This window comes from Leptodactylus fuscus, chromosome 10 (genome assembly GCF_031893055.1).
Source record: "Leptodactylus fuscus isolate aLepFus1 chromosome 10, aLepFus1.hap2, whole genome shotgun sequence".
Taxonomy (NCBI): domain Eukaryota; kingdom Metazoa; phylum Chordata; class Amphibia; order Anura; family Leptodactylidae; genus Leptodactylus; species Leptodactylus fuscus.
This window is the reverse complement of record NC_134274.1, coordinates 24,931,484-24,944,731: the sequence shown is the minus strand read 5'-3', so window position 1 is coordinate 24,944,731 and position 13,248 is coordinate 24,931,484. Positions and strand designations below refer to the sequence as shown.

At 40.2% G+C, this 13,248-nt stretch overlaps 1 protein-coding gene across 4 annotated transcripts in view; it reads right to left on the bottom strand.

Moving 5' to 3' along the window:
- The window catches only part of FGFR2 (fibroblast growth factor receptor 2), a 64,301-nt gene that overhangs the window by 31,328 nt on the left and 19,725 nt on the right, over nucleotides 1-13,248 (bottom strand). For 2 of the 4 annotated variants that reach the window (XM_075257497.1, XM_075257499.1), the window contains exons 2-5: nucleotides 8,344-8,558; nucleotides 1,763-2,029; nucleotides 1,286-1,366; nucleotides 925-1,094 (exon numbers count right to left, since the gene is read on the bottom strand). In XM_075257497.1, coding sequence (XP_075113598.1) covers nucleotides 925-1,094; nucleotides 1,286-1,366; nucleotides 1,763-2,029; nucleotides 8,344-8,491 — 666 coding nt within the window. In that variant the 5' untranslated portion in view covers nucleotides 8,492-8,558. The remainder of the gene's footprint in view (nucleotides 1-924; nucleotides 1,095-1,285; nucleotides 1,367-1,762; nucleotides 2,030-8,343; nucleotides 8,559-13,248) is intronic. The other 2 variants (XM_075257500.1, XM_075257501.1) reach the window with 1 other exon arrangement.

Genomic DNA, 13,248 nt, shown 5'->3' with positions numbered 1-13,248 from the left:
CGGTCATACAATTTACTGATACCAATCAAGTTTTCTTATGCTTCCATGAAGACCGCCGACTCAAGGAGAGATCAAAGCCCTTTACATCTCCTTAATTTACAACAGAAGACATTGTAAGACCAAGCGACATCCTGATTATACAAGCATGAATATATTTTCAGCCTCTACACTTCCTGGGCATCTACACAGCCCGTCACTAGGAAGTTACCCCTTTTGTTATTGTGACTACATTCTGCATTCTTAGAGAGTCAGTTTTATCTAACAGAAGAAAAAAAGAAAGACTATTGACTTGCTAAACTACTACATTATGGCCAGACAAAGTCCCCACACACCCAAACACCGGCATCATATCTAGAACTACTGAGGCTATTAAGGGTAATTGCCCTTGTTAATGGGTCTGATAACTGCTCTGCACCTGGCTCTTTTATTGTCCACATACAATAAGCTATTTTTTGGATTATGGAAGAAAATATATATTAACAGAACTGCAATTTACCTGAAATCTGCTCTTTCATCTGCACCAATCGAGTCATTCACTAGCAATTTAATACTATTTCTATCTTCATGCACTCCAAGAAACAGGACAGGCTATGTATTAGGAGCTGAACGTGACGCTCTACTAGTTATAAGCATGGACTACATCACCTCGGCTCTACTGCTATTTCGACAGATCAGGTTGGAGCCCTGACCAAACTGTTGCCACAAGGTCAATCTGGAATCATCTGTACATTTGCTTAACCACTTGTGTATGTATTTGCATATGGTCTATTGCAACAAATTCAGAAAGTTTTCAATAAAATTTCAACCTGAAAGTATCAAGTGTGCTCTGTGGTTTTCTACTGTTACACATTCACTAAGGCCATGACTATAGAGACTGCCAGGCACTAACGGGGTCTTTAGATAGACAATAAAATGGCACCTTACCTTGTACCCGCCAATCCGATGTTCTTGTTTGAACTCCTTTTTGTTCTTCAGCCACCTCATAGTAGGAAGAGGGTTCCCAGCAGCTGGGCAGCGCAACTTAACAGTATTGGCAGCAGGAACAGCGTGAAGTTTTTTCTCCATTTTCTCAGGATTGGTCCAGTACGGAGCTTCTATAAAATAAAGAACACGCCATATTTGTAACGGGGGGTCTCGGTGTCGATGTGGTCTATATCAAGAAAAATAACAGGTCTTGCCGGTAGAGCCAGGATAAGCCTAAAGTGGTGGCTAGCTATACTAATGTACAAAACAGACCTTGTGGTGGATGGATGTATAAAAGAAGAATGGAGAGTCCAAAACTTACTGATATTATTGTTGTCATTGATGACATTTTCAGCTACGTCATTGTCATTGTCATCTTCATCATCTCCTGAAGAGCTGGCCTCTGAAACAAAAAAGAGCACCAAAGACTATGAACCCCAACGTTACCATATGGCAATTTACATTACATCCCGAAATTGGGCATTGGTGGCATTAGAGTAGTCAAGTCCAAAGACTTCAGAAAGCTGTGCAGAATAGGAGTAAGCTAACACCACATGCAGATATTCTACAGTCCTTCATATGCTTTACATAGCTCTTAGATATCCCAAAAGGAGGTAAAAATTGGAAGGGTCAAATTCCTTAACGTGTATTCAGTCCAGGAATAAAGCGGAGTCGGAGGGCTCATTTATCTTTTCAATGACAAATTGTTAAATCCAGTCCATTGTTTGCAACAAAATGTCGATGACACACAAGAGTATTATGGTCTGATAGGTTACACCTCCCTTCTCCAGTCACTCACCTGTGACATTCACAAGGAAGAAATGTGCATTGCTTTGGCCGCCTTTATGCGCTGCACAGGCATACAGCCCTGAATCCCTGAGGAGCGTCTCGTTTATCAGCAAGTAGTTCATGACAATCACCGTCCTATTGCTGGATTCTAATTTCACCCCATCCTTAGTCCAAACCACCAGGGACACGTTGTTGTAAGGACAGCGCAGATCAAGTGGCTTGCCGGGGCTAACGGTAAAAACATCCGGCTGGGAGATTTGGTATTTGGTTGGAGGTTCTGCATGAAAGGATAGAGGAAAAGCAGCAGAAAAAGGGAAAGACACCAAATGTCAGTAAAGCACCCACAGCAAATCAATTCTCAGCAAGCAGTGCAGGTACTACTTGCTGGTGTACAAGCTATGCAGAGATATTAGTGAGGTTAAACAAAACATGCATTATAGTAGTAGCAACACCAAAGAGCTCCAGTATAAAGACACACAATGCACCCTTCAGTTTTAATAACCCCTAGTTTGCTGAAATGCAACTACCGGACCAGGGATGAACATGTATGTGCAACTGCACAGGGATCCAGAAGATGAGGACACAACTGCCATCCTAAAAGCATCTTTCTACCATCATGTACTATCTTCTTTTTTCTCCCCTATCAGTATGTCTTTGGAGTGTGGAAGGAAACCCCTGCAAACACAGGGAGAACATACAAACTCCTTGCAGATGTTGTCCTTGGCAGGATTCGAACCCAGGACACCAGTGCTGCAAGGCTGCCACACTAACCACTGAGTCACTGTGCTGCCCCTCATGTAAGTGATTCAGCCCTTGTTATGTGTCATATTTTGACCACACATAAAGGCCTCCTTATTCATAAACGAAAAGGTGGCAAAACTTGTCAGGATCGAATGACCATCTTTGTGTGTGGGGGGCAAAGGAACGATCAGGCATGTTGAATTCTGTCATTGCAGATAATTTGATCTACAAGAAGAAAGACTACCAGAAGTGTCTTGCCGTTTACTCACCCCATACTCTGCTAATAGCATTTAGTGATCCACTGTACGGCATAATCAAGACCCTAGACAGCAATAGTCTGGAGTCGACTCATTGAGGTCTATGGGAAAGTTTTCTAGAGTAGAAATGTTGTGACATCATCTATCGGTTACTATGGGTGTTATCTTCTATTGTAATAATATCTGTCTTTTTTATAATGTAAATGAGGTGCCTGCTGCAAAGAAAATCCCTACAGAATTGGCAAGTATCTGTCTATTATTAGGCTTAGTGGCCAACGGTGAAACTATAGATATCGCCATAGGAAATTTGTATATACAATAATAAAAATTTAAAAAAAAAGGTTTAAAAAAAACGCTATTTCGGGGACCACCAATCTTCATTGGAGCAACCAACATGACATAAGACAAGGAAGGCAACTATTATAAGATATGTATAGCGCAGAAAGTGCGCACATTTTTGGTACTCAAAAACATACACTAAAATGATAGCAGAAGTGTCATGAAGATCGGCCGTGATGGAGCTAGAGATTAAGTCTTGAGAATTACATCACTGCACCAAGTTATCAGTTTTGCTTGAGCCTCCTGCTAGCACTTTACTTAAGTGACCATCTGTTTTGGTTACGAGGGCAATGTAATGGGAACCTGGTAAGGATCATCCTTTGGTTCAAAATTAAATTGACTTGAGGAATCTGCCTGCTTTAGCTATAGACTAGGTTGCATATCTGAAGGCTGAAGCGGTTTTCACTTACAGCTATCGCTTCGACATTAACCCTTATGGTAAAAAGTTGCAGTTCTTTTTAATTAACTCCAGCTGACACAAGAGAAGCTCCCTATATACCATGGAATTCACGAAAGCCAAGACACAATTGTGTTCCCAATTTGCATGCATGCCCATAGAAGGAGATAAGTCGAGTGTGAAGCTTACTCCTTCAGACACAAGTAGGAGAAAAAAAAGGTATGGTACTCTCCATTCTTGGTAGGATAAATCTTTAGGGTTCTTGTTTGTTATGAAGAAATCATAGAAACACGAGAGATATGCAGAAGAAAGTTACGTACTCGGGGGCATGAAGAAGGAGCTTTGCAACTACTACTTTTTTCGGATACAAACCATTTTTAGTTTTGCAGTCTCTACATTAAAAAAAAGAAAAAAGCTAGGACCCCATTGCTCGAGGACAAGAGGGTCATAGTCCCCGATTAACCTTAAACGAGTTATTTCCGGAAAAAAATTGCAGAAAAAGAAGCGAGGTGCCCTATTTTGCCACGGATTCTGCAGCTGACTCAGCCACAGCATCCGCGGCGTGAGCCCATTCTTCAGACCTAATCCGGAGTGGAATGCCGCGACTGGATGCCGGTGCACTGCAGTGAAGTGTTTACACGCGGAATGCAAATTCCACCACGTGAACAGACCCTTAAACCTTCATTCTCCTTGAGACAGGGAACAGTAGGAAAGCTCCTGATTAAGCCAGTTGTCTTACAGCCAGGTACAGGACATTAAGGAAGAAATGGAGTGCTAATAATACTGATAAGTCTCCTTTATATATTTCTCAGTTTTAATTGCAATAGGAACAAAAATAAAGTAGTAAAGTAAGAAGTGCCCGGATATTTTTAATTTTTTTCTGCGCTTTTAGGGTCCTTTAAGAACTTTTGGGGGTCAAGTTTCACTATCACACTATCTATAGCCATAGTCATATGACTCGAATTGTACATTATCCAACTATCCTACATCAGGCCCGACTGCACATTCTGCCCATGACCAGGGAAGTGGAGTTGGTTGGCGAAACCACCGACTTTGACTCTTCTATTTTTCCACAGATAACCAAACCTGGCCCAAACTCTGACTCCACCGTTGTGCTCTACGCCCTGACTGTTAGAGGAGGGTTTGGAGGTCCATGTGACCTGTTAGGGTAGCCCAGATGGGTCTCGGTTTGACCGTCACATGGTTTAATGGAACATAGATCCTATCCTGCTCAACCGACAGTCCCAATTTCTATTCTTATTACGCATAGTTAGTCAGGCTTCTTGCAAAAGAAAAATACCTGTACACGCTGTACTTGGTCATGGCTGGTCTGCTCTCAATGCAAAGCAAGACAAGTCAACTATACAGGCTCTCAATGTTTACATAAGGGTGTTTACACAGGGATGGGTGCTATGTCTCCACCAGTAAAACTACAGCCCCTGCTTGCAAGTATGGGCACAAGCCCTAACAGGGCCATAAAGTGAAGAAATTATTTCAATTTTTTTTTTTTTTTTTTTTTAATGATGATTGTGTTTGACGTTAACTCTTTACTCTCCTCCAGTGGAGGGGTGGGCCACTTTGGCAGACAAGTGCCTTGTATTCCTGAGATTGCAACCTAAGAAGAATGATTGACATCAATACTTGCGTCAAACCTTACTGGTAAGTCAACTAGCTGAGAGCTGGCTAAGGCCATAATGGACACCAATAGAATGGTGATAGGCCCTTTCCACCAAACCTATCAATTTACTGGGAACCGACATGGCCGGATTCATTGGAACATTGGCGGTGAAGCAAGCAAAGCTCTGGAAAATTGTGAGGGGTTGTAACCCAAAACTTATTAGAATATTGTAGACCTTTTCATTGTACTTTACATACCACTGGTATCATGTGCATGCTAAAATGTACCTGGTCTATCTATAATCCCACAAGGAAGTGTTGACTACTAATAGTCCTTTGGACCACCCAGTCTATAAATGGCCATTAATACAATAAATACAGTACAATAGTGATGACCTCTCCATTAATTCTTCTTCCCTATGTTTTTGTGTACCGTGTGCACGGCACTAGATCTTTTTTACAACCAAGGTGACTGCATGGCAGCTGTTCTTGGAGGACTGTGCCAAAAATGCTCTGTATTTGCCAACAACTCCCTTCTATTTATATGCTCTACGGTACACAATGGTTATTTTAATATGCTTTGGAAAAATGAAGAATTAAAGAAAGTATTATAATAGGTCTGCGTCTAGGTTTGTATTCAGACAGAGACAGCTCATGACATCTGTGGACTGTCTATGGTGTTGTAACCACAAGTCCCAGCATGCAACGGCAATGGCTTGAAGGTAAACACGTCTGGCGCATAAAATAGTGCGATATTTATCTCCATTACGACAAGTTATCAAGTTATCAAGGAGAGTCAACTGGATTTATTACTCTTCAACTTTTTTATCCCCTAAAATGTGTGTTGTGAACTTTTTTTTTCGTCTTCTTGAGCAATCTGATGTTAAAGCTGTCATGTCTGCGTGTCGCACATCAGCAGGAATGTACGCTACTTCTCAAGCTATTCTTATGTTGCCTCTGCTATAACTTCCTTTTAAATCCCATAATAACACTAGTGTTCACCTCATATCCTGATCTACGTTCTTGAAGATAATTATGTGCTTCTTTTTGGGGTGGGGGCCTGAATGTTGAAATATGAACCTGAGCGCTGTAAGAATTCTGACATGTTCTAGAATGACTGTATTACCGCCATGAGCCGTAATGTCTTTAAGATGTCACTAAACCATGATGATCTGTAGGTGCCTCTGGTCAGAAATTGATCCTAAAATCGTTATATACATTACCTGTATGCAAAAAAAATCAAAAAAAATCCTCTGTACTGGAAATTCCTATGATCTGCTTCTGTATACAGGCTCATTTTCTCTATTGCCCTATTACCTTTTGGTGTTGTTTATATCCACTATACCCATAACCAGCTGCTTGTTTGCATCCTCCCTCCTCCCGATCCACTTCTTTGCTAGTTCTTAGCTTACAGGGTTTTTCTGTTAAAAGATATTGATGACCTACCCTAAAGATATCTTACTAATATATTAAATTTGTGAGGGTCTGACACCCAGAATCCCCATCAATCAGTTGTTACACAGAGAATAGAGCAGGAAGCGGACAGCTCTGTTCTCTTTATAGTGGCGGAACTGAGTCACTGCAGCTTAGATCTCATTGAAATGAATGGGAGCTGATCTGCAGTACCTGGAATAACCACTAGACAGAGAAAAGAGCAGTCTGCTTCTTGCTGATTGGTGGGGGTGCTGGGTGTCAGATTCCTACAGATCTGATATTGATGACCAATTCTTAGGAAAAGTCATCAATAATTTAACCCAGAAAACTCCTTTAATTCTGCACAAATGTTTTGCTAATGTTGTGAGGCCTATGGAGACAGGGTGTCTGATTAGGTTCTCATTGCCCATTGAAATAATGGGCGTAGCCAACTCACTGTGACCAGAACCCAGTCTTCAAGATAGATGCGTTTGGTGCCTGCATTACCGAGATATCGTCAACTTTATCAATATGCAAATGACCTCTTTGGAGCAATGATAACAATCTTGTTGCAACAAAGAGCTCATTTGCATATTATAAAAAGAGGCAATATCTTGCACTACTTCAAAGGGGAAAACACTGTTAAATAGGTTAGGGTCTAACTAACTCAATTTGCTGGGCTGAGTTGATATCTTGCGTACTAGCCACACTCCCTTTAAGCTAAAATATAACCCCAATAAAGCCTATGGAGCTATGACATTACTTTACTATATTCAGGCTTATAATAACTGAAATTGCCAAATGTGTTAGAAACAGAGTTGTCAGATTCAAAGCTTGTTATGTACTAAAGCTTAAGGTCAAAAAATGTGGCTGCTGACACATGTCTAGAATATGTAGAGTGTCAGGTTTTCCAGAAACTGTTACAAAACATTAAAAAAACACTGAAAAATTTGTAATACTGAACGTGACAAAAATACTAAATAATACATGAAACGATCATTTCTGTCTTAGTCGGCGATCTGTGGATCCTCTGGTGAGAATTTAGAGACACGAAAAAAAAATAGTCTACAAAAATCCCTTGGATGGGCTAGAAGATTGGTAACCCGTAGTACTTAACCTTCAGAAAACTATGTTGTAAGAATATAGAAGAGGCCATTAAAGGTTGTCAATGCAACGTTCCCATAACGAAACCTTGGCACAATAGGGAAGCTGGCAGCAAAATCGTAAGCAGAGCACCAATGGACAGGGAGTTCTGCAGGTTCAGGTGTGGTCCTATTTTAAGAAGACACCACAAACAGGACGGGCGGCATTGCTCCCATACCATTTAAAGCTTCAAATATCTGACGGACTGACAGCCTGGAATTCAGAGGGTAAGAGATAACTCTATATACTAATGCATCGAGCCCTCGGGAAGAGTCTCCTGCAGGACAACTTCACCAGCGTTCTCATAACCTGTCCCCCCTGGGCAAGGGTGCAACCAGGGCTTGGAATGTTAAAGGATGAGTAGATAAGTGATGGCGTTTCTAAACATGTTAGGTGAAGGGAGACCTAGCATAGCCTGTTACTGAGGTGTACAAAGTATGCCCAAATTGTAGATCCTTCATAGGTTATTTTTCCTGACCCCATGTTAATGAGACCGGTATACGGTACCATTGTCTTAGCAGTATACAATATAGTTGCATGGACATGTGGCCAATTGCACTGCTGTCTATACTGTACAAAGTCAAAATTTTTGAAAATTTTTCAAATTTTCTTCAATCCATTCCATCTAACAGAAAAACTGGAGCGTCAATCTCCAAACACTTATCAGATTGTCCCATTTCTTACCTTCTGGTTCAGCGGTGGTGTCCTCTGCTCGGCTGTAAGATGGACGGGCAATCGCAAAGCCAACCAGAAACAGGCAAAGAAGTAGCAGCATGCTGTCAGTGTATCCACCGCCTGTTTTCCCTGAGCGCCACACCGAGAACAACCCCATCTGACTGGCTGTGAGCAAGCATGAGACGTAGTCACCACTATGTGGCCTTGGTCCTGTTTGGGAGATCCTACGAGAGATTAATAGGAATATTAACGTTGGTTTCTATATTTTATTTTGAAACCTATTTTTACATCAACCAATGAGACAATCAATTTTTTTTCCGAGGATTAGCTCTCTTATCTAAGTGGACCCCAGGACTCTTCAGCTGACTTCATATGTTACATATATTGGTACCTTATAAACATTTACTTTGTCTTACGCCATCTCATAGAAGAAAAAAAATGGAAAAACTCAAAAATTTATGGATGGAGAATTAGTTTATTGGGAAACGTGTGTCTTCAGAGCAGACGTGACTTTGGCCAATAACCAGAACAGTGGGTAGGGTTGTGTAAATGTCATCCTACAAATAGATTCCTAAGTCGTGGTTAAGACTCCATTATCAAGACGATATTAGTTATTGTTCTTAATTATATGGATATTAAAGGTCACCAATGAAATGAAGTTTACATGGCACAGGTTCTTTGGTTGCCGTAACCCAAGGTGAATAGTAATATAAACAAAAATTACAATAACGGGAGTAACACTCTGCATTGCAAAGGATAAAATCAGCAGAAAGCCACATCTTAATCCATATGTATGACATGCAGATTGTGTAGAAGATTTATACAGGATGAAAAAATGTATTCTTTATACACGTACATCATTTCCATCATGGATTACTACCAAACCACCGACTCCTATTTTGCCACAGTCTGACGTTGACCCCTTTAGAAATGGCCGACAGCCATGGTCAAATAGAAACCGTAAGGCTCCTCGAATGTGCAAAAGAATCTAGCGAGTTGCTAAAAAAGTACCGGTAAATATTAAACAAAACTAAGCACCCAATTATACAATATCAATAATTGTAACTAAAAATAATATTTTTTGTCCTAAACTGGAGTCTGTGACCTTTTTCCGACTCCACCCTATACTTGCCCCGACGCTGAAGCCCGCAATACTACTATATATGGATTATGTACAAGCTATTAGTGCCCTACGGAAAGCTGTTCTGTACTCTATACAGCACCTATTTGGTATATATATATATATATATATATATATATATATATATATATATATATATATATACACACACACATATATATATATATATATTATATATATATATATATACATATACATATATACATACACACACACACACACACACAAGGTAGCCATACTATTGCGGCACTTCTTGTGAGTCCTTAGTAAACACTTACTCGAAAGCATTACAGATTTTAACTGGCACCAATGTCGTGTTGACAGATCCCACCACAGATTGAATAATCTGCCAATGATCTAACGTCTACAGAACCTGGAAGAATGTGCCGACTGCTTGTCAAAAGAATAGGCCATTTTTTGATTTTTTAGCCAACCCTCTATGGGGGATCATACAACCCAGCCAAGAGTTTCTCTGTTATTATAGATTATTGCCAACTTTACTAAACCTGACCCCAACTTGATTACTTTGGTTTATATTCTACAGTAGTCTTTCCCATACGTGTCAAAAATCCCCAATAGGCCATATCTGAAGGATTTCCTTTAAGAAGATCTGCCGCAAAATTCCACTATATAGTATATATATTATTCTGATCTCTTAGACCTCATCATGCTGGTGGACGTAGAAAATCCTCATTAGAATGGCTTTCTTGAAAATTTCCCGGCCTGATATTAAAATGAGCATTTTAAGAGTCCAGCTGTAGAGCTCAGGAGTCCGGTATATCCATAAGCTAAACTCAATCTCACCTAGCCTTACTGACTAGCTGATTTTAGCAAAGAAGCGGTGAAGAACACTAAAAAGAGACTAGATGAATTAGGTTCGGTAGGTAGAGATGGACTATAGCTCAGTAATATTCCAGGCTCATGAGCTACCGTAGCTCTCAGTCTCTAGCAGGACTCAAAAAGTTCATTTTATTATATTATATAGTCATTCATTCTAACAAGTATTGTCATAGCCAATACAGCCATCTCATCAGGTCTTCAAGATCTATTATCAATTTTCAATAATTACAACAATTTTCCCTATGGACATGCATGAGTATGTATTTGGGAAACCCTCTTCTAGTATTAAAAAAAAAAATCACCATCACCTCTCCATCTTATGTCAACTCTATGAAAACAGTTTGGATAAAATTCCATATTTCCCCTTCTCCTGTCATATCTGGCAAGGAGCTATTAAAAATAACCCGTAATTTAGACGTGTGAGATACCAACCATGTTAAAGCAAAGACTTCAGTCTTCAAAATTATTCCTAATTTCCATGAGCCATGAAGAGTGAGAAGATTTTTCCCATTTAATCCATTTTTATTAGGGTGGTAGAACACAATTCTGCAAAGCAAGCAAGCAAGCAAACCACATGGAGAATAACTTACTGCCACATCTCCGTGATAAAAATTCCTTCACTCCAAAAATATAGATCTACATTTGTCATAGGGAGATGTGGTGAGGAGCTTTCATCTCGAAAGAAAATGTGGTTGTCTTTAATAAATAGGAGCCAAGAGGGGACCGGACAGGAGATTCTTCTATATCTTGTACGGTTCCTAAATACTCGAGCAGATGCTTGACCCTAATGGGATGCAGGAAAAGGATGGGTGTACAGCTAGAATCACTAGGCAAGGACAGCTATAGTGGGAAGGATCACAGGGGACTCGTAAAGTCACGGGACAGAAACAGCAGGTATAGGCAGCCTACACAATAGGAAACCTTAATAGTTCTGCTGCTTAAGTAAACTCTAAGAAGTCAAGATTCTTAGAAAGGTTCAAGATTAAGTTTATAAGGAAAGGGCAAGCAGTCCTTGCTCGTATAAACAATAGATACATGGACTAAGGAGTCCATGACTGCAGATGCTATGGGTGGCTGTGTTGGAATGGTAGGGAACGATAACCAGCAACGTTGAAGGAGGGGAATGCTGAATTTACTATAATAATAAAGGTATAAAATGCCTATAAAAAGGCACTCTGACACCACAAATGTCATGATCAGCGCTGTCTCCCTGAGCATTTTGGTGGTTTGATTATCCAAATCTGTTCAGCTATTCCAAAAATATAAGCCCTTTTAATGTTGATGCAGATTAAGGTCTACTAGACAAGTGGGCGGTAACACTGCATGACATACAGCACATAAACCCTAAGAAAGACCACCGTCTCGCCAGCCACTTGGCTAGGAGACCCTAACGTATATCAATACTAACAGGGATTATATCTTTGGAATGGCTGAATGGATTTGGATAAGCAAAACACCAAAATACTCGGTAGCAGCGCCCATCAGAGGATGACGCGTAAAAATAAAAGTTATAGGTAACACTTTGCAATTACCGTATACACCTATGAAAAGCTATGACGGCAGTAGACGCGGTGGCTACAGTACGATACGTGGACATGTATACGATTAATGTATGTTCTATGGCAAATCGTTGTGTAAACTGCATCATTTTTCAGGAATTCTGGGCAGTCAAAGTCTGAGCTGAAGTTCCTGCCCAGCGAAGAGAGTCTGGACTTGTGAGAGAGCAGTTTGTTTGCAGAACCTACAGCCGTTTTCTATCTTGTGTTGCAGAGTTTTTACAGCTGCATTTTCCAGCTTGCCCCCTCCCCACTAGGAATACAGAGCCTTACTTTCCAAAGAAGAGGGGGGGGGGGTGTAGTTACCTTTGCGTAAGTCAGCGTAAATGAAGGTTAAGACTTATAAAAAATAAAAAAAATACTATATATGCATTGTACTTAATGTTTGTAAGCTATATATCATAGGTATGGACTAGCCATAAATTCATTCACAGACATAGAATAATATTTTCCATATTTTTATACTTTATTTTTTTCATTTCATTTTATTTTATTTTTTTAAAGAAACTACAAATCATCTTTTTAGGAATGCAGATGATAAAATCTCTTTGCACCTGGCTTTTCCCAAACTATAAAGCAGCTGTACATTTTATCCTACACTGAATATTGGATGGATATGGGCGCGTAGTACTATATAGGGGAGAGAGAAGTTCATTGACATTGTAGCATGTAAGAAATAAACTAAATGGTAACAATCTTGTAGATGTCTTCGGTCTTGTAAATGTCCAAATCAAGTAAAAAACACAGACCTTTTGGACAAGTAGTAAGACCTGGTTCACATCTGCGTTTGGTAATCTGTTTGGGGAGTCCAAATGGGGACCGAATACCGAACGCATTGACAAGCGGTGAGCAGTGAAAGCTATAATGCTATAATGGAGTCCGGGTGCTATCTGCGCGCTGCCCACGAGAGTCAAAGTAGATCACAAAGTACTTTTCTCTCCGCATGTTTTGTGTGGACAACGCTTGGAAAGCACACGGACCCCATTATGTATGTATGTATGTATGGGGTCCGTGTGCTCTCATAAGCTCTCCGCTTGCCAATGCGTTTGGTTTATGCGGTTTGGGGGGGTCCCCATGCGGACTCCCAAAACGAATTACCAAACGTAGATGCGAACCAGGCATAAGAAGTTACTAAGACATGTAATGTCCCTGTTTTTATGAATGATGTTAATAGTTGACATTCCCTTTGGGTCAAACTTTTCAGTTTTGATTTACACAAAAAAAGAACAGAAATTAACTAAAAACTAACTAAATATTTTCACCCCTTAATGACCTTGATGGTGGAAGGTGAAAATGACCATTTTTCCAGGAATACGTCATTTCAGTGTAATATGTTGTGCCCGGCTTGTATCAGAGATGAACACTCTAATAACTGTT